This window comes from Enoplosus armatus, chromosome 15 (genome assembly GCF_043641665.1).
Source record: "Enoplosus armatus isolate fEnoArm2 chromosome 15, fEnoArm2.hap1, whole genome shotgun sequence".
Taxonomy (NCBI): Eukaryota; Metazoa; Chordata; class Actinopteri; order Centrarchiformes; family Enoplosidae; genus Enoplosus; species Enoplosus armatus.
In genome coordinates this window covers 6792536-6815422 of record NC_092194.1, presented here as the reverse complement: position 1 = coordinate 6815422, position 22887 = coordinate 6792536, and the positions used below count along the sequence as shown (strand labels likewise).

Genomic DNA, 22887 nt, shown 5'->3' with positions numbered 1-22887 from the left:
TATTATTGTTATTATTTTTGTTCTTTAAAACCAGCAGGGTTTGACACCAGTTTTTATTTCTGACATCCTCGACCTCCAGGCCCCCTCCTCCTCTCCAGTCCATCGCCCCAGTTGAAATCCTGGAGTGGTCATTCATTTTCCACTGTTGCCCAGATTGTGGAACAGTTTTTCTGCACAGTCTTCCACTGCTATTTTTACATTCATTCTTAAACCCCAAATTAGCTTTCGAGTCTTCATGAACTAAAAAAAAACAAACAACAACACTACATGATTGTTTATATTGTATTTTCCATCATGTGTTTCTGTGTAGCGTGCTTTTTGTATTCTCACAATGTATTTATTGTCATTTTGAATGATCTAAGTGTATTTTTAAGTTATCTGTACAGCCCTTTGGTCAAAGTTTGTTGTTTTGAAATGTGCTCCATGAATAAAATTGACTAGACTTGTTCAATAAAATAAATGCCACCATTACAATCACTTTATGATTTTTATTTTGGGGGTTTAGAAAAGAAGTTTAAACCACAACATGTGACACAATGACACATTCGTTAGGGAAGTATGAATACAGCAAATTTAACATCATGTAACAGACAGTTCCAGGTGTATTTATATAAAAACATAAATATACACACTGTACTTTTACTTGTGAGACTTGATTTTACTCCTCCTTACTACATTTCAGGGGGAGATACTACTGCACACTTTACTCCCCTACGTTTCTCTGACAGCAGTTGTTAATAGTTACTTGACAGAATAAGATGTGACATGCAAAACACAGGATGCTGTAGTTTAACCCACTCAGCAGTATATGCAGTAGTCAGCAGAGGTGCAAGGAACACCTACAGCGTTAAAAACCAGCTTACACACTCGTGACACAAATAACTCTGTGCACATTGCTTATGTTGGTTAACATTTTGTTGCAGGTCTAAAATTTCTATATACTGTGTGTACTATATGAAGTATTTCCACATTGTGGTATAACTACTTTTGTCCACATGTAGTGTTTAAATTCCCCATAGTAAGTAAATGGTGGATTTTATAGTCTTCCACCCAACAGTTACTGGTTCATTATCATACCTCTGATATTTATTCATTTGAATTACCTGCAGTGATTCAATCATAGTAATAATCATAATACCTGACGTCAGGATGAATAATTTATATAGAAGTTCTACAGAGTGTCACTATGTTGGAAACATAAATATCTGCTGTATATAAGTTGGCTACTTTAGGAAATGAAGAGTAGTGGTAGGTGTAGCAGTTGGATTGGATGGATTTTTGTCTTTTGAATACATGAAGTACATAATCCCTAATGTGAGGCCATTTCAGTAAATACAAAAGGCATCTTACTTTAAAAACAGGTGTAATAACTGTAACAGTTATTACACTTTTATTTTGAAGCATGCAATGGAGCTGGGCAAGCCATCTCTAACAGAAGCACATCTGTGAGCGGGTCAAATCCCTGGATGAGCTGGGAACACCACAGGAGAGAAATCTCCGGTTAGAGGAGTCCCCTCCGTCTGCAAATACCACTGAGGTGCTCTTGAGCAAGACACTTCACCCTCCACTGCTTAATGTCCAGCAGCAGAGCACCACGGAGGACGGGTAGGAGGCCGGAGTCCTCAGTGCGTGTGTGTTACCTTTCCACTGTTTGGATCGCTGCTGAGACACTGCAACAATGCTCAGACAACCTAGAAATGAATGAATTAAATGTTAAAACATATTTTTCAGACATGATGTGAGTGTATATACATCCTTTGATTTCAGACTCAGCTATTACTCTTGTACGTTGCCAAGGAGTTTGGGAGAATAAGACAACTGGAGGACATGTAGTCCTTGACAACTAACTCAAATGGCAAAAGACTACGCAGGCAACTGATACATGTGATAAGGTTCATTCTGTAAAATAATTTAGTTTGTACTAAAATTTGTCAATCTTACTGACAATGTTGTAACTGATGTAGTAAATTTACAGCAACTGCTACAACATACAATAGTGAACATCATCCCTTGTGTTCAGTAAGAGGTCCTTTCCTAATGTGCTTTCAATGTAAGTGATAAGGGACAAAATCAACAGTAAATGTCTTCCCAAGTTTATCTGAAGCTTATATGAGTCTTTAGGAGTGGTCACTTGACTATTGCTTTAAGACAGACTTGAACATTGTGAACCCATCCTAAATAGGCTACACATCATTTTTACATTAGCTGTTTATCCCTCTGTTATCTGGATCCTTTGGAGCTCCATGTAGTTTGAACTGCATGTAAGAGACACTTAGTGAGACGGACCTTGAACACAGTCACTCAGGAAGATGTCTGTCCATAGACAGACACTCTCTGTAACAGGTACCTTTATCAGTTTTCCTGGGGCATCGTTAGCTGTGACTTCCACTTTCAAGTGCTGACATTGTTTGCTGCACTCTACTTTTTACATTTCACAGCAGATGTTTTGACTTCTCACAGCAGTGAAAGCACAGGTGTTACTAATAACATTAACAATGGCCATGACAGTGTGACAGTGAGCCAGCACGCACAATACCAGGACCCTGAAACTAAAGCAGCTAAATGGAATTCAGCCATCATTCTTCTTTATTATCTACACCTGTGCTTTTTCCCTACTGTCACACCCGTCAAAGTGTCTTCCATGAAAAAGGCCTATTGTACCTTTTAGGGCAAAAAAGGACTTCGCTGATACAAAGAACCCACTTGAATATCGAGTCAGTGTGTGGATGGGTTTTTTTTATGAAATATTAAATATGGTTATATTCCCAAATAAAACCGCATTAATGGGTTAGAAATCAGTGTTAACAACACAATCTTCCACATGATCACATTCTTTGTGATGCAGGAAAACGACACCGTAGCAAGAAAATAATCTCATTACTCATTATTATTCTTTACTATCTAAACTTTAATTAACTTTCATTTTTAATAAACCATGAAAGCCACAAATGGAACAACTGGGCATGTGTCCTTTAGATTTGGATATCGCTGCAGTGTCAAATTAAAATATACACTACAAACATCAGTATATCAGATAAAAGCTGTGAGAGAGAGAGAGAGGTTGAGCAGTGGCAGACGGCTGAAGGATGTTTTGTGTTTTCCCTTTGATTGAGCAGCAGCCGTCCGAGTGGAGGAATCTTTTTCTGGCTCCTGCACACATGGCTGGAGGGAGGAGAGAGGAGGCACAGTCGGCAGCGTTTTAGCACACAATTTCATGATGGTTTCAGAGAAGAGGCCAGCCAAGCATTTCAAGTGGCGGAGCAGCGAGAGGGCAGCATTGTAGAGGAGAGCAGGTAGTGTAATGATCAGGTAGACAAGATGACATCAAGCGTCCTCAGGGATGGCCAGGCACAGAGAGCTGACATCCTTCCAGAGAGAGAGAGAGAGAGAGAGAGAGAGAGCCACTGAAACGGGACGAGGCAAAACCAACAAACAAGAGAGCCGTTAGCCCCAGGCAGACTTGTTATTACTGTACGGCAGCAGGAAGTCAGACACTCTGCAGGAGACAAAGAGATTTAAACAGTGTAAATAAAACATGTCACTATGTATGTGCTTTTATTGTTAGCTTTTGCATTTCTCAGTCAGTAACAACGGATGAAACATATCAGGAATATTGTATTTTGCACACCATCGCCTGACAATGATGGGAGCTGACATTTACAGTTCAAACATACTTCCTTAAACTCCCCAGATTCATGGGTCTGAAGAAGAACAGTGGACTCGTGGGAACTGTAGGATGTGTAAAAGTGTGTTTAAGTCATATTATAAATAATAATACACATTCTAATGCAAATATATCATCACGGATCTGATGGTAAATATTAAAGTATAAATACTGCTAACACAGCTGGTGGTTCCACCTTCAGGGCTCGACCATTACAGTAGTTACAAATGATTTATTTTAGATTCTGTTAAAACTGTGCTTTGAAGAAATTACAGTGTAATAATAAATATGCTAGTAGAGTTCAGACTGTATAATAATTCTTATATTTTACAATATATATTTTTTTACCTTATATTGACACATAAAAACACGCCAGCCTTAAACAGTCAATTAATAACGTCGAAGGAGGCAGTGAAGACAAGATGTTGACTAAAATTAATAACAAGTTAGACAATTTACCCAACACTAACATTAACACTAAACATGGACGTTTTAAAACTCAATCAAATTGAACTGCATATCACTTCTAACATAACTATTTTTCATATTGTCCATATTGTACTAGCTTGCCCAAATTCAGGATGCATTCTATTAAAACACACCAGGTGTGATAACTGACCTGGAACATGTCATTCTACGAGTGCTATGTTAGCAAAGTTTGGAGCACATAATGTCACTTTACAGATATGTATCATTATAAAACACCTTTTCCTCTTATGCATTGATATAATTTTACAAACTATACTTGTTATGTAGTATATATGTTTTTTTTTCTATAGCTATTTATAAAGCAGTAAAACGATGCACATGATATGACATGACAAATTTAAAAAGTAGCTTGATTCATAACAATACATAAAAACTGATTTATGTCACTGATGACAACTCACAGTGGTCACCTCATAATGGTCCATTTCTGCGTTCTGGTGTCATTTAAACCATCATTTAGTTTAGATAAGTTGAATACTAGTGTTTTTGCTTGATACCTACTCACTCACTACATTAACAACTTAAATTTATTCTGCCACAAATAGCAGTTCTCCTTTTGGTTGAAAAAATTAAAAGCCTCTTGTATCTCAGGAACGTTCCAGTATGTCAAGAAAAATTACATTTACATACAGTGTTGTTGCTGCGGTTATTATTAGGGCATTGGACGTTTGTGACTTTTTTTTTGCTCCTGCTGTAGTTCCCTAGATGGCCACTAAAGAAACATTGAAGGAATTCAGCAGTGCATTGCTCACAAATGATGTGAATAATTGTATATGTATATATATGTATATGTAAGTATGGACAAGCTGAAAAGGCTACATATCAGCTTCATGTTTTGACTTCCTGCTTTAGCTATGATGGGCACTGAAACTATCTAGCATTTACATCTATCTAGCAAGCTTCCATAATAACTCTTTTTTTCCATATGTATAATCTTTGTCAACAACTAAATGAGGATTTAAGACATCAAAATGATTTTCCAAATACAAACAAAATAATATATAAAGATCGTTTTTGTCGCTGTTTGTTTTTTGAAAAATTATGATTAAGAGGGCCATGACCACAGCTGGGGAAATAATGTGAAAAAAAATAGTACAAGTACAAAATAAGCAATATTGTTTATAAAAAGTAACACTGGTACAAAAAGTATTATTTGAATGGTATTATTTGAAATAGTTCCCATGAATTTTTTTTGACAGAGGCAAATATGAATTCACACAATACAAAATAGAATCCATTAGAAATTGTATGGCAAATATAATTATGAATTAAGTACACAAATAAATAACTATTTGTAAAGAATATTCTGATGATTTGTTTTTTGTTACATGCACATACAGCACAACAATAAATAGTACAATAGGGATTATGTGCACTCATTAGTAATATGATGTTGAACTCATTTACAACACTTTGATTTATGTTTGATTTCTCGTGCCATTCTACTTATTTTATAGTTGTGCAGATAATGTTTTGCTCTCAGAGGATTCAGTTCAACTGGCTCCCCCCTTCAACATGTAGCAGCTGATTTAGGCAGCGTGCATTTTCTGGAAAGAAAACGAGTAGAAATTATAATTTTAATCTTTCAACACTGCGCAGTAAAAATGGGCTTTGACTTGATATTCGAAATTGCAGCACGTGATATGTGCTTGTATCTGTCAGGATCAATACATTCAGAAGTTGAAGTAGTTTTTGTGATGTGTTTATGTGGATTCATCTAAATAATGGTAGGCTATCAGGCGGCCTACTGGATAAAAGCATCCCAAAGTGGGGATAAACAGACAGGTAGAAATACTGCATTGATATGCAGCTCCTGCTCACATTTCCATTGTTGAGTTGTGGAGCCATTTAAAAAGTTTCCGTCTCCACATATAGCACTCAAAGTGCTTTGAAACTTTTGATTAGAAGATGCATCTCTTGACAGTTAACATGAAAACAAGCTGAATAAATGAATTCCTGGCGTAAATGGACATCAGGAAACACTTGATACAGATTGCAGCTATTTGCATGCATTTCAGGCGTAAAACCACATTTGATTATTATTATTATTTCTTTTACTCCACCTGATGGCGTGAAACGTCTACAGCTAGAATAGTGTCCAGCTAAACTATCAAAACTCAAACTTCCTGGCAAAATAATGGAACTGAACTAAAGAAAATACTCAGTGCGCATGCAAATCCCTGAAAAGGCCAGTTTGCCTCACAATCTGCTCTCTATTTTATAACTATATTTGATATAAACCTGCCACAATTACAGCAAGACATGTCTGTAACTCTGCACCCTGTTTATTTAAAAACAACTTAATGCTTAATCGGCTTTCAACATAAATTTAGCTAAAAGTAAAAAATAAAAAAAACGGTTAGAAAAACAGTTTACACCTAAATCTATAATTCCAAGACACATGCCAGTACTTGAACACAAGTATGTTTTCTGCAGTGAAGTGAGTCAAATTCTGTATATAAATTTAAAAAGATAATTTCAGGACATGTCATCAAACAGACTTCATCTCATCACAACAAATTTGGCTGCCAAGGGCAACTAGACGCAGAGAAAGACTGGCAGGGACATATGAGTAGGCTAACTGGGTGACAAAGCAAGAGTGAGCCGTGGTTGAGTCACAACCATACTCTCCAACAGCTTTGTTTACCTGCCCTTACTGCCGCCACAATTAATGCAGCAGAGAAGTGGACGAAACCAGGTACCCTTGGAACCCTGGTAATCTGCATTGATCTGCTGCTGTGTTTTTTTTAATTGTCGTTACAAAAGAGAGCAGCTATGCTAAAATGTTGCCACTCCAAACAATTCAGAGGACAGCGGCACTCACAGAACCCAGAGTACCTAAAATTTCAGGAGGCTAAATCTGTTTCTGAAAGGTGCAATTTACTGGGTTTTTATATTTTTTTGTATAGAATTAAAGAATCTATTTATTTACATGTATATGTATTTAGTTATTCATTTGTTTCTTTGACGCATGTTTGTTATATGATCTGTACAGCTAATGTCACAACCATTCATTAAAGCTGATCATAGTAATGTTCATCAAAGAAACTGAGAGCTTCTCAACATACTTCCCAGCATGCATTTGAGTTCTAGTTTGAACAAAATTACAGGCTGGAGGTTTACTTATGATTTACATGTCTTTATATACGTCTCTGCATATGATCAAAATGGAAATTGTGATAAACACAATCAAATTTGATGAGCAAAATGGCTGCACCTCATAATGCAAATCATTTTAAGTTTTCTTAAAACATAATATAAATATAACACTTATCTTGTGTTGGCATTAGTGCAGAGACAGCTGATCAGTTTGTGGCTCACAGTCTAATCATTTGTATATTAATATTTGTAAAAAATAAATTGACACCGACAACGTCTAGCTCGTACGTTATCTGCATTGCACATCATCAGTTGCTGTTTGAAACCGTCTCAGAATATTAAATTCAAACATCTGACGTCTGACTTTACTTTCCACTCTACCTACAATTTTACAGAAAGGAGGGGGCCGGTGTTTTCAAAGTAACAAAGTTATATCATATTTTTGATGGTATTATCTCTTCAAAAAGAGCAAACAACTGGTTTTCATATCATATCATGTCATCATGTTCAACAGTTTTAGGCAGTGTCACAGACTGTGACTGTGTTTCATGGCCTTGGTTTGGTGGCTCGAAAGCTCAAAGGACATTGTTTCTTTCAGGTGACACAGACAGGTGTTTAACCCAGTTTAACCATTTGACTTGGACTGCTGGAAGGAATTAAACAGGAAGTGTGTTATACAGTAGAACTACAGAAGTTTATAAAGAAAAAAGGATTTTGCTGCCTACATGCAACCTGGCCAGTTATAAGCTCCCCCCAACAGTCAGAGCTGTTCCCAGGTCTGATTATAACTTTAACTGTAACTTAATCAAGTAAATGAAGTGCTGCACATTGAAACTAAAAGAATAACTTCTGCACTCTAATCCTATTACAAATCTGAATTCTCCAGCTCTCCATTTCCCCCCAGCTGGCAGATTATGGTCAGCAGCCCATAAAAGCCCATATTCTGTTTTTGGCGCCCTATTAGCATCATTTCGTCCATCAAGCGACATTAATTGTGAATGAATGCAAACTCCTGCAGAAGAATACGGTCTTCAAGAGGCCTGTCACATACTTTCTCCACTTGGGAGGACCTTTAACCTACTTAGCTGAGGAACCGCACCGTTTCAAGTAGTGCAGCTGAAAGATATGCACCTGCCCGCTTTTTACTCTCACACTGCTCGGCGATTTAAGAGGAGAGAAAGTATTTGATCTAAATGGTGCTACACTGACTGCAGGTGTGGAATTTCCTCCCAAAAATGTCCACACCAATCCAGCCACTGGGCCGGCCGCAGTACAGATGTGGTTTAAATCCTAAGATTGGAGAGAAGAAGACAATTCATTTGTCTTGGTGTTGCAAGATCTGTGGTTTCAGTGTCACTATTCCGTTTCTGCTTCACGGAATACTAAATAGGCTTGTTATATTGGAATTATGTTGGAAGCCACAGACATTTTGCCATAAACTTTCATTTCTGTCGCTAGTAAATCGCTTTTTGTTTGATAAAAGAATATTATGAGAAAAATTATGAGAGTTTTACTTTTCTGTTGCCTGACATTAAATCATTTATAATATAAGAATTGGAAGACTTCACATAGCTTCGGCTTCTTTTCAAATTCAACATATTTACGTTTCTCTTCTAATTTAGAGATACAAATTTGAGTTCTAAACGACGTAGTTTAGTGCGTAATCACACTTTTTCGAAGCACACCGAAAGATGTCTCCTCTCCTCTTTCTTAGCAAGCATACCGAAGACGCATCATTTTCTTTAAATTGGTGGCTGATGTACTAATAATAAATCCCTAGAAATCAAAAAAGTGCACTGAGAGGCCCAAGACAAAGAAAAAAGCATGTCCACGGGTCGTGCGTAAATTACGCACGCAAAATCTAACCTAAGCATTTATCATTTAATCTTTAACACGGCATTGCGATTTTTTTTTTTCACTTGTCAAAAACCATCCCAACTGCGCAAAGAGAAAAATTAAGAGTACACTGGAAAGCCATTCATGTTTATGGTATTTGTTTAAATTTTACGCGCACTGTAGAGAGAAGAGAGAGAGAGAGAGATTTAAGGGCTGCGAGACCAAATAAATCCCCATGTTGTCGGTACTTGTTTGGCTAAGGTTGCAGGTCAGGACCCTGGTCCTTCAGCCATCTCTCCACATCTCTCAGGGTATTGAACTAGCAAGGACGAGATGGAGGAAAGCAATTCAGCAACCAGGCGCTTAGGTCCATCTGTGCTGTGCTGAGGTGAGGTGAGGGGGGGTGGGGGTTGATGGTATCGGAAAAAGGTTGTCTGTATGATATAAACTACATAAATGGGTTGTTATTTGGCTCTGGTTAACAACACTTCAATGGTCCGATGAAGGCTTCCTCATCATGTATTAGAAAACTGGTTAAAATGTCCTTGTGTTTACTTGCACCAATGAGTCTTATCATTAATGCTTGGCATACGCCTCCCTGTAGAATAATAGAACCTGGGTGTCATTCTTCTACTAGACTTTCATTTGTACGTTAGAAATTAAGAAATTCTAAAAAGCTCGTGAAATATTTTTAAAGTGAAGTTAAGTCGAAGAGCAGAATTTTAAAAGCGTGTATTTACAATCAAAAGCAAGACAGATACGTCGCACAGTAAGACGCCGTCCCCGTGCGTAATTCGGGGAATAAAATAGATTTTTTTTCTCGCCATGCAGCCACCAGGGTCGCACTCATTCTCCTTGGGGCTGCAAGGGTCAGTGTAGGCTCATTCAAATGAATATATGATATTTATCAGCATGTCTCACACACACGCTGGTTGTATCTTGTAAACACACAGCAACAAGATCTACCCAGTAACTATTAAACACAAACATCTGCAAAAAGGTTTTGGCAATGTAACGATTTGCTAGATTTCTTGACAAACCTTTGCTGGGCCTTCATCCTCAGCTCCTTGGCGCGTCCGTGCGTCCCGCTCCGGCTGCCTTGGCCACATCACATTCACTGGATGTAAAAGTTATAACCTGGACTGACAACTACATTAATGTGGACTATAAGCTCTCTTAAGCGTTGCATGCAGCTAACCAGCTCCAGATTTTTATGGGATCCTAATGTGGAGGGTCTGTGGACCAGGGTCCTGCTCTCTGACTCAGTAATCCACAAGGTTGAGAGGTTTGCCTCATTTACATAATGTTAGAGGTCTGGGCCGAGGCCTACCTTTCTTCTCGCCCTGAAAAGACACAGTGCTGCTGCAGCCAAAAGAGTGGAAAAGGCGCACAGAAGTCTGGAATATTTGCAGGTAGGAAATATAATATTTTTTGATACTTTGATAGGAATAAGACTTGTTTTGTTTTTTTTTTACTGAGAGCATTTGGTTTACACCTGTTAACCCCCTCTTGTTAAACAGATTTTTTACTTTTAGGATTCATGTGGGGTTTTTTTTTTTCTACTTCGGTGTCTTTCTGACAACTCCAGCTGACTTTGGAATACGCACGCATTGTTTTGTCTGCCTCAACAACAATTAGGTCCAACCACTTCACATTAAATCCGCCTCGGAGTCCAGGCATCTGAGGAAGGAAAAAGAAAGGGGAGAAGACATTCGGGCACTGAAACATACACAAGAACAATGATTTATTGCAATCAGGCTATCGACTTAACCGGAGATTGGTTTTCTTGATATGTCGCTATAATTGATGGCTGACCATGTCACATCTTCAACTGCTCAATTAGGGTAGGCAGCTACTTGCAGCCATGCCATGCTAAATTACATTAGTGGCTTCATGCAGACGAGTGTTTCCTTCCTCCAATAAAAAGGAAGATGGCAACACTTTTCACGTCTGGAAAATAACCTCAACGCAGCACACCTGCTGCTGCTGCTGCTGCTGCTGCTGCTGCGAGGAGTTGATAGTGATGGAAAACAAATCAGAGCAAATATCATGATTATGATCAGACGCGTTTATGAGCGACATGGCAGCTACTCCTCTCTATTGTTGGACAGTTGTGAGCTATAGGCTCAATAATGCGTTATAGATCCATAAGGGACACATGTTAGGTTATAATGGGCAGCGACATTAACTGGTATTCATTATTGCAATTTGTAGGAGCCTTTTTTTTTCTCTCTTTTGACCCCCCCGTCGTGTCTCTCTCTTCCTCTGATTCTTCCCCTGGCGCCAGTCAGTTTGCTCAGAGATTACAATGTCAGGTCAAGACTGTCATTAATGCATGGTGGCCAGACTCGAGGGTTTGAGGCTTACAATATTGTCTCTAAATTGCATTAAGTCTAATGAAACAACTAGTTTTGTTTTTTTTAAAGAAATGTATAAAATTGTAATTTCTCTTCAATTGTTTCCACGAACAGGAGGGCAAGCTGCATGGGCAGGTTTAGATATAAATGTGTAAATCCTGTGTATTATATCCGTTGCCCTGCCTGGTCATGAATGTTAGGTATTGATATACTCACAGGTCGGATCCCTATCGCCGCTCCCTTTCAGCATTTTGTCATTTTGAGCTTATTTGGACTCGTCCCTCTCTGGTGGGGCAAAATGATGCTTAAGAAGCATAAATGAGCCGGTCATACAACTTCATTGTGCCTCTTTGATGATACTCGGTGGCCCTTATGTCTGCTAAAAGTGCTCTCAAAGTTTCTAGAAAGAGTGGAATTCCCTACTGACGCAAAACAGTCATATGTGGTCAGATCAGCTGACGTGCAGAACACAATGGGTTATTCTCACCTGTATATAGTTGTCAGAAAGGACAGAATCATAAATATGCGGCGTCGTTTTATTAGTGTACACAACTTGATATAAAGAAAAGTGCATTTTCATGAATTATTTCCCTAAAATGTCAATGACTATTGTTTGCTGGTTTAGGAGTTTTGCTCCGCCCCCTGTGTTTGTCGTAAACCTGGCTCCTGGCTCCAATAAACCCGGGCTAAGAGCGCCCTGGGCTCGCCTCCTTCTCGAAGGCGATCAATAGGATCTCAGGCGCACTACAAGCACTCTCTTACGTAGACATCCACCAAGGAGAGAGCCGATACAACAACACGGGTGATCTGCTCAAACACAAAAATCTACCTGCTTTCTGAATCATGTCGTTGAGCCCAAAGCACACAACGCCTTTTTCAGTGACAGATATTTTGAGTCCAATCGAGGAGACCTACAAGAAGTTTGGTGGCATGGACGGCGCAGGGAACCTAACCTCTCCACTGGGAGCCTACCGGCAGCCTCAGGTGTCTCAGACCGGCATGCAACAGCACTCCATGGGCCACAACGCCGCCGTGGCCAGCACTTACCACATGCCGCACACCGTCTCCCAGTTCTCCCACAGCGCAATGGGGGGATACTGCAATGGAAGCATTGGCAACATGGGAGACCTCCCGTCGTACCAGGAAAGCATGCGGAATAGTGCAGCAGCAACAGGGTGGTACAGCGCCAACCCGGATCCCAGATACTCCACAAGTAAGTTCTTTACTCCATTTACACACACTTTTCGGATTTTTACTTCACCGTAAATAAAATCATTGAATTGTCATTTCAGGAATGAGAGAGGAAAACGCACAAGACTAAATATGTGTCGCTTTTTAATTTATGTTTGGGAGACGAAAAGTTAATGCAAATACACTACAATATTTTACGACATCTTTAATTAAGAATTGCTATTTTTGATGACGGTTAAACTGAAAAGGAGATCATTCTTTCAAGTCTGGCTCGACTTTTATTTGTCTTTGGCGTCAGTAAATATTCAAAAGCAAGATCTAGATATGTATTATTATTATTATTATTATTATTATTATTATTATTATCAAATGTTTTTTTTAAAGCTGATGCTTTCCAACTTCGATAATGAACGCATATAACAGTCACTAATCAATAAAGACTACTTCAGGCGAAACAGTGTTCTCCTCTTCTGTTTATTGAACGCACGTATATGTATGTATATTTTTAAGTTTCTAGATTCATGGGACCTTCCACAGGTATGAACATGACCGGCATGGGGAGTCTCACAGGAATGGGGGACGCTACCAAATCCATGCCAGTTCTCCACGCAGCGCCCAGGAGGAAACGGCGCGTCCTGTTCTCGCAGGCTCAGGTCTACGAGCTGGAGAGGAGGTTTAAGCAGCAGAAATACCTGTCGGCGCCCGAGAGGGAGCACCTGGCCAGCATGATCCACCTGACGCCGACCCAGGTGAAGATCTGGTTTCAGAACCACCGGTACAAGATGAAGCGCCAGGCCAAGGACAAGGCAGCGCAGCAGCTGCAGCAGCAGCAGCAGGACGGTAACCTGTGCCAACAGCAGGCGCAGTCCCCGAGGCGCGTAGCCGTGCCAGTTCTGGTGAAGGACGGTAAACCGTGCCAGAACGGCTCGAACACGCCGACGCCGAACCAGCAACAGGTACAACAGAGCCAACAACAAAACCAACAGCAGAACGGAGCCGGAGTTGTGCTCGCATCCCCGACCAACAGCCTCACCCAGCACCAAAGCCAGCAGCAGGTGAACGCTTTGGAGCTGGAGGAGATGTCGCCCAGCCCCCCCTCACTGCACAGCCAGCTTAACATGGCCCAGATAGACACATCTGCTGTAGATTACACCAGTAACATGGTCAGCTCAAACCTCCTCTACGGCAGAACGTGGTAGGACTTAACACAGTACTGTCACTTTCCACGTTTTCTATGTGAACCTGCGGATGAGCCCATGCAAGAGCAAAACATGTATATATATATGTATATATATGCATATATGTATACACACATATATATACATATATATGTATGAAGGCTGAAAATGGGGGCCCTTTGGTGTTGGAAGGGACAAGGCGCACAGAGGCGCACCAGCTGATCAGGGCACATTTTCTTGACATCTCTGAGAGGGGAGTCTATTTTTGAACATTACAGAAATGGCTGCCCTTGAAAGCAATTATGTCGTTTCTGGACCTTTTGTAATCCATGTTTTGGACCTTCCTCATGATGTTTTAAACGTAGTCTATGTTGTTGAAACAAAAAGGAATGCTGCTTCACTTGAGTGCGGACTGGGGGTGGGGGGTGGGGGGGGTGGGATCAGGTTTGAAGTACACTAAGCCACCACTCCTTATTTGCGGTGATAACCTGGTATTTTATCATATTAATATTGTAAACTAATGTATTCATTTAGACTTATTAAATAAAAGTAGGGACTTGTATATTTGGCTAACACACAAGAATGCGTTTAACTGTATAATAATCGTTATGGCGTCCACTTTTATGTTTTCTTTATTCTTTTGTAAGTTAAAAAGGAACAAATGCGTGATGGCTGCTGTATATGTTTCAAAACCAAGTGAACGTTAACAATAAATAACTTGAAGTGTGAGAGCTATTCCTGGAGAAGTAATTTTTTAAAAGGGATCTGTTTTGGAGTGCATTTTCATTATGTTGTGATTGAGACCAAATTGAGCTGGAAAGCAAGGTCGATGAGGGAGCCAGCATTGTTCAGGTGACATTTTGGAGGGCTGCTTTTCATGGAGGAAGTCTGCAAGACTCTGAGACCGGGGAATCGTCCTTTTAAAAATCCCTAACACTTTCCAGCAGGTTTAATATTGACATGAATGCGAGCTTCCATAAAATACACAATGATTGCCAATTATTATAAGACCGAATGTATTATCCAAAGGACTGGAGTACATGCCTCGCATTATTAGTAGTATGCTGCATTAAAATGAATTACACCATAATCAAAGGGTAAAATATTATTATTATTACTATTAGGCGTGTTATTATTATTATTATTATTATTATTATTATTATTATTATTATGCACAGGCCTCAGTGCCTAAATTATACATTTATCAAAATAGGTTTCCATCATCACTTTAAAATCAAATACAAATAACAAAAAATATGCTTCTTAATTTAACTTTGTGAATTTAAAATTTGTTACGATCTTTAACTCAAATTCCTCCCTTTTTATTCAATCTGAATTTGAGCGGAAGTGAAACTGGGTGGGAGTCAGTTCCGTATTTCGGGGGCATTAATATTTCGGATTGGCGCACTGTCGGCGATATCAAAAGGAGAACGTGCTTCTATAATGTGAATTAACACGTCAAATTCTTCAAAAATGTTTCACAACTTCAAAGTTCAATCCGTATTTTAGACCGATTTCTTGTTGTAATTCTGATCCAATCATTGCTTGACTAAATATTTCACAAAATATTAAGATTTTCAAAAGTTAATACAAATGCTGCACATGTTTATGTATTCACTACATTTTCATTTAAATGACAGTTATTATCCATTTGTTTTATGATGCATTGAAAGGCACTGTAAGCAAAATACCCTGCAGCACATTGTCACACTCTGTTTCATCCACACACACACACACACACGTCATTCTGATCCATCTCTTTAGAAGATGAATGATTTGTGCAAACAAACTCCAAAGTGTTTAAGGTCATCACTTAGCGTCAGTGTCGGTTCCCCTTTGCTTCTGTCCTCCAAACCTTTTTTTTGTTTGTTTTTTACACCAGCAGTGGCTGATAATAGGATCTAACATTTCATTTCCTGTGGTCATTTAAACACGTTTGGAAATTACTTCTCAATCCCTTTTGCTGATGACACCCTGTGATGATGATGATGATGATGATGGCTATCAGTGTGTCTCAATGGAGACCTTGGAGAGCCCCCATTTCCAACCCCTTCACATACCTGGCAGCTGTATGTATATGTGCTATCATCCCCACACTCGAAGGAAGCATCAGAGCCAATATGCACCTGACATTTGGAATTGGGCGCGACAACTCCATCAGAGGAGAGTTTGATAAGAGCATTAAAAAGAGAAATGCATTCCACAATATACACTTTGATGCTGCAAGATGTTTCTGATAGATTTTGTCTCCAAATTGAGGGCACGAATGAGCTGTCAACAAAGATTCTGATGGTGTACCACATGAAATGAAAGTGGAGGTGAAGCCATTCTTTTCTCTTTTCAATAGCCATAGTTATGGCGCACTAATAGGCTATGCTTGGTAATCACTGGCTATTGTGCCTGTTGCTTCTCTCAGTTTATTGGGGGTACCTCTCTTTGTAAGGATATATGAGACAGTCTGGGCACTGTAATTGGTGCTGGCATCATCATTTCTGTCTGGAAAGTTTTGGGGGCTGCGGCCCCTACTGTGTGGTGTTACTTCCATTTGTGTAGTTGCAGAACCAGCTTAAAAGGCTGTCTGTGTTAACAGCATCCACACACACACACACACGCGCACACACACGCACACACACGCACACACACGCACATGTATGCATACAAATAGATGCATAGTATGCTCATGTGCATGCATACACAGCCCACATTCACATACACAAACACAGCAACTGAATAAGTCATACATATATAAAACTGCCTCTATTACACAAACAATTTCCATCGGAGTCTGTCACTACCTCAATGCCATATATACTGTTGGCATTAGTGGAGGATAATCTTTTTCATAGATGTAAAGAATGTTTTAGACTATTCTTCTCAGGTAATTGCAGGTTGCACTGCATAATGTGAGTGTAGGAAGGAAGCCTTACTTCAGTCTCTGCAACAACCCCCTCCCCCCCAACTCCCTTCCTCCCCATTATTCTACTTAATATGTCAGAAGGTCTGATCGCAGAGAAACCTTTTCAAGTCCTATTGATGTGCTCCTCAATTGACCATGGCGACCTAGCAACCTAGAGAACGCTAATTGGCAAGGGCTTAACATTATTGGCTGTATAGTTTACACAGAAACATAGGCCAAACATATAACCCTCATCATGCACAGCACACTGTTTTTTTTTTTGCTTTGCCGCTACAACAGGAGGGGGGGAATTGTTTCGTGTTGTTAGTCTTAACCAAGAAAGCAATTGAGACAGACAGCTAAAAGCATATCTGGCCTAGTTTCTGAGGGTTTTCCTCAAGACACACAGGTAAAGATGGAATAATGTGGCTCTATACTTCACAGAGAAGATATTATATTATTTATGATATTTGGTATGCTAATGTAAATGCATACATGTGATATAGATAGACATCATTAATAGATATTAAGCCAGTAGTGACATCCAAAGTTTACTCCTACAAGTTCCACCACCTCCTCTCTCCTTCCTTCCCAGAAATAGTCCCCAAATCTTGCCCCACGTGAAATAACTAGGAGAGGCGAGGTCCGCTTTTCATTTCACTGTGAGAATGAATGCATTGAATTGGCAAGTTCTCTGAGACACAGAGCAAGATTTTAATTAGTGTATTGCCCTGGTATCCTGCCAAGGAGAGACAATCTTTCTCTTTTCTATGACAAACCTGTGCCTGGCCCAGGGAGCAAAAAGTTCCCTAATTCTAGACATTTTTCAAATGGGAGAAATAGCCTGCAAATAATCATCTTCCTACAGAGTGTAAAAAAAACATTTCAAGAAGGTCATAGGATTCCAAAAGCAATTCTCACTCTAATAGATTTCCATGAAATTAAATACATGAAACCACATTTTTACCGTTGCCTTTGGTTTGATGATAACATGAACTCAAATGCACATGCGTGCACACACACACACACACACACACACACACACACACACACACACACAGACACTTATATGCTATTCTAGGACTTGCACTAGCTAATTCCATTGCTTACTATGAATACCATTTTAGCAATATGAGGCATTGCAGGGCCAAAGCAACCTTTTGAAGACTATTCACAAATGTCTGTAGAAAGGGGCAGAGGATGAAGGATGGAGGGCCAGGTTAGGAGTGTGAGTGTGTGTGTGTGTGGTGGTGGTGGTGGTGGTGGTGGAGGAGGGGGGGGCAGCATCCCTTATTAGAAAACCATGTCACATTCTCTCCTGCGCCGCCCGGACTCGCTGCGCTGCCAGTAATCCCCCCTCCAAGTCCCCCTATGCATGTTATTCAATTCGCTCATAAGTAGTTAGAGAAACTGTTTTCAGTTGCCACTAATAACTACTGACCTCCACTGACACAGGTCAACAATAGGTTTGTCAGGCCTGAAACGTACAACCAAAGAAGCTGATTAGGAACTCAAGAGGTTTGAAGCAAGAATCAATGGCTGCTCTGTCCTGCCACGGTGCTTCCAGCATGGCACTGATGATTGTGGGGACTCCATTAGTTATGCCTCATTAAGTCCCACAAACTCTTCTTTAAGAAAATTAGTTTAGCCAATTCCAAAATCTATTACGGCCGTGGAGCCCCTACTGAGGTGCCACTGTGTTTAGACTCCAAGACAGGAGAGGTTGGAGAAAGACGTGCTTTACTGTGTAATAACTTACTGAGAGGCTGTGACATTAAGCACATTACACTCAAGCTATTTGCATACTTCCATTAACATCACTACATTTTAAGAAAAAATGAAACACATTTTGAACTCTCTTTTTTTTAAATTCTTCATTTAATTCTGTCTTTCCTTCTTGTATTACTGTAGCCTCCGTATAATTTCACTGACTTGCACAATACGTCGGTGTAATTTGGATGTTTTTGTCATCTTACAGAACAACCTCCATAAAGGGAGCATTTCAAGGACAAACGTTATACACAAACAAACTACCACGAGCTATGTGAGGTGAGACTAAGCCATAACAATAATATCAACATAGACACACTATTACCACAGGATATTTAATGTGTCATTACTTTCATTTCAGGAATTCCAAAAGAACGCGCTTTCATACAAAAATGTCTGGCATATTTTTTGTCACCATGAAAATGAAAGTTTTTGTAGAATGCATGTTATTCCATAGAGTTTATAAATCTGACCTTACACATCTTCAATCAAAAACCGAAAAGTTAAACAAGACAGAGACTTAAGTCACACACTGAAATTACTGTACATATCAGTAACCAATGTTTTTCATGACATGAAGGACAAACTTCTTGACAAGAGGTTTGTAAGCCATTCAGAATACCTTTGTCTGTTATATCGCCAGGGCTGCACATGATATAATTACACTCAATCCTTGGAATGGGTTTCAATCCGCCCAGAACGACAAAAAAGAAAATCAAACAAGCATAAAAGACATTTAACTGTCACCTCCAAACATGCAAAGAGTTCAGGTGAAAAAGAGTAAGAAACTGAGTTTTTGTATTCAGAAATATGAACAGACACATTTACAGGACAAAGGAGTTCATCTCTGTCCTTCACAATACTCGTCTTTACTTTTGAACCAACAAGCAGTTTTGTCTCAGCTCACCGTTGCCACAGTAATGGCCAGCTGCCAGTCTGCGGATTACTGGTTAATAGGGCCAGGGCTGAAGAGCAGTTCAATGAAGGTAGGCAATGGATAAGATCAGTATGTGTTGGCTAGGGCATAGTTACCTATGTGTGTGTGCCTGTAATTGTGTTGTTTTGTATTTCTTTTTGTTTCTTTTCCTAGACAGAACTGAATCTCATCACATAGGCAATGTATTTAGATAGACACAGTCATGCATTTTAATTTGAATAGGTGTGCATGCTGTGAACACATAATACACAAACAAACATGGGAGTCAGACATCGTACAAAGTAAAAAAAAAAAAATGCTCGGGAAAATTCAAGGACAACTCTTTAAACATGCTTGAAAAAAAACTGAAAGGTGCTCTCAGAACTAGTTAATGAGGGGCAATGATCCAACAGCAAACAGCCAAACACACACACACACACAAATAGACATGAATGGCAAAAGACAACAGAAACAGCCACCACTCAATAGCTACGTCTGTCAAATTAAGCCCAGAAGGACATAATCGTTTCTTCAAATATAACATTCTGTAATCTGCCCCCTCCAAAACACGCAGGAGTCTCAATATAACTGTCCCAGAGGGCCACGGGGGCCAAAGAGGACCACCCACTTTCTTTTCAATTATCATCTTGCAGCAACCTGTCTCCTCTCCAGCATTCAGCTGGAGACACCGACTGCTCTCCAGAGGGAATTACAATTAGACTGCTGTTTGTCCCTCGAATAAACTTCCAGACTGTAGCTGACAATCTCAACTCTGTAGAGCATGTGACCCCAAGGACAAACAGGATTACGCCCCAAATCCCATGTTCCTTTTACTCTCTCCTCTCTTCCTCTTGAGTTGCAGTGGCCAGGAGGTCTCAGGGTGGAGGCAGGGAAGGGAAATGTGGGGGAAACAGCTGAATTCACTTCAAATTCTGCAAATACACAAATTGCTTCAGGTACAAACGAAATCAATGTAATTTCTTTTTGTTTCTACATTTTCTATGATGAACAAATGTGCCATATGCTACAAAAAGTGAGTTATTTTATTGATTATTACTTTAGTAATAGTTAGTTTGGTTCATTTTGGGGGGGTTCAGGTTAGGTTAAGTAATTTTGTTTAGGATAAGGTTTCCACTTAAATCTAAAGCAGTGGTTCCCAGCCTGACCCCAAAGGGGTTGCAAGATAAATCTGAGGGGTCATGAGATGATTACTGGTATAGGAGGGAATCCAAAATATATTTCTTTAGTATAGAACTGTTTATTTTTTTGGACATGTCTAATGATTCCTTTTTTCTTGTGAAATAGTTGATAATTTCCCTTCAGGCCATGAAAACTGAAAAGTCGGAAAATCACCCTGGTCAACTTAAAATAAACTTGTGACATTGACATTATTTAATTTTAAGATACAAGCCAAAAGGGTTGGGAAACCACTGATCTAAAGGTCGGCCCAGGTCCATAAAGTCCATGGTTTTGGCATAGTACAGGCCAAAATATGGCATTTGTTTTCACGCAAATAACTGTACACTTATGGTAAGATTGAGCTCTAGAATATCTTACTTTGGTTATAAAGTGAGATGTTGTATTCAGCTCTTTTTTATGAATAACATTTGGATTTATGTGTATCTATTTGTATCTACAGTTTATTTAATGTTGAGAAAAAAACATCCCTCTATTCTTCCTTTATTTACTTGTAACTTGGATCTCCTGTGTATTATCTGTCCGTTAAAACCTCATCAGTGCAAATAACAATCACAATGAGAATTTGTCTCGGGAACACCAATTAGGGCTCAATCCACATGGGACAAAGGCTCTGTTTCAGATGGCAGTCATACTGGCCAGTGGATCTGGAGTGTTTATTTGCCCCGCTGTAGCCAGCTGGTCATACGAAGGCACAGAAAGGGTACATTGACTTCACCCTGCAGGGGGTAGTGGCACAGAAAAAGGGAAATGGGACTCTTTTTCAACTCCCCTCTCCACAATGCAGCACACCCAATCAAAGAGCCCCAGACCCTTTTGTGGGGGTGGTGAGTGGACAAGGGAGGGAGGGAGGAACGGTGAGAGAGGGAGAGGGTGAGTTTGGGCTGCCAACCCCTCCTCCTGCCGCTGTCCTGTCTATGCGGCCAGCCACACTTCACAGCTAATTAGCGGTCAGATCCACTGGCCCCTAATCAGCAGGACATGTTAAAACTGCCCTAATCAGGCCTAATCCTGGCTTTGTGTCACACACACACCCTTCCCCTGTCTACTTACTCCGTCTGCTGTATTGATTAAGGCATCATTTGGGGATTTGGTGGTCAATACACTGCAATCTGCGATGGGCTATAGGTGTGCCCTGGATAACATTGTATGATGTAACTTTGAGGTCAAGCTTATGAAGGTTAGTGGCTTTCTTAGCTCCTCAGCAAGTGATTCAAAATATTGCAGAAATGTTAGTGATGCTGTGAGGGAAATGTATTACTGTGTTGGTTCCCTTTCATCATTAGTCATATCAAATTAAAAAAGTGAGGAGTTTAAATTACAGACTATTCATGAAATAACTGGAAACAACTAATACTCAGGCAGAAGATATACAATATACAATAAAATAGGGCAATATCTTACTAATAAGTAAGATGACTGAACTAATGTACTTCTACACAAGCAGAGCAACATTGCCAGCTGCTTTACATTTATAAATTGTATATGTTAAATTATATAAGTTCTGGATGATTGTGTTCAAAATAATGCCTTCTGCCTCATCCCCTATTCAGTCTTGGCCAATTGGGGAATCTCTGCTGTTTTCACATGTTATTTGTGTGGAGTTAGTATGTACTATGCTTCTATACATAGGAGAATATTATACTTTATACCATTTTTAATGTGTTCTATATTGTGAACAAATGAAAAAAAAACGGTTTCTTTATAGGTAGGTCACTTTTTATAATAAATGCTTTTTTTCTTTTCACTTGATGTAGATTCAAGCTCTGACTATACACCATAACCTTAACAATGTCTTCAATAAATGAAATCTGCTATGAAATTGTGTGCAAGAACTTGTTTTTCTTCGAGAACTACATCATGCCTCACCTCTCGTACCTTTAAGTGTGCTGTACTACATTACTCTACATTTGCGTTACATTACATCACTCAGAATACCATGTTTTTCAAATTACATATAACTACTTATTTAATACATTTACTGAATTACTGTGACATAAGAAGTGTTGTAATTTATCACTTATTTCAGTCCTTTAGTCATTGACTGTTCTATAGTGTTAATTGGGATCGAATGCACAGACACTCAGAGATGGGTGTGAATAATAAGACGCTGTTCCTTACGCAGATTATTCTGTGATCATCAGTAATGAGCCTGTTGCCAGAGGCGACAGGGTGTAAATACAACCACGAGTAAGAGACATAAACCAAAACATCTGTTATAAAGTTTAACTTTCAGTCAATATGCTGCTTGTCCGCTGCATGTCATCACCACTGACATCAGTGTTGTCCTCCTG

General features: G+C 39.5%; 1 protein-coding gene across 2 annotated transcripts; it reads left to right on the top strand.

Moving 5' to 3' along the window:
* Positions 1–12288: 12288 nt before the first annotated feature.
* nkx2.4a (NK2 homeobox 4a) lies at positions 12289–13835 on the top strand. 2 transcript variants are annotated; one of them, XM_070920585.1, is made up of 3 exons: positions 12289–12658; positions 13147–13592; positions 13674–13835. In XM_070920585.1, exons 1-3 carry the CDS (start codon positions 12289–12291, stop codon positions 13833–13835), a joined length of 978 nt encoding a protein of 325 aa, XP_070776686.1. The 2 variants fall into 2 exon arrangements, with proteins under 2 accessions (XP_070776686.1, XP_070776685.1); XM_070920584.1 differs by having other exon boundaries at positions 13147–13835.
* Positions 13836–22887: the final 9052 nt, after the last annotated feature.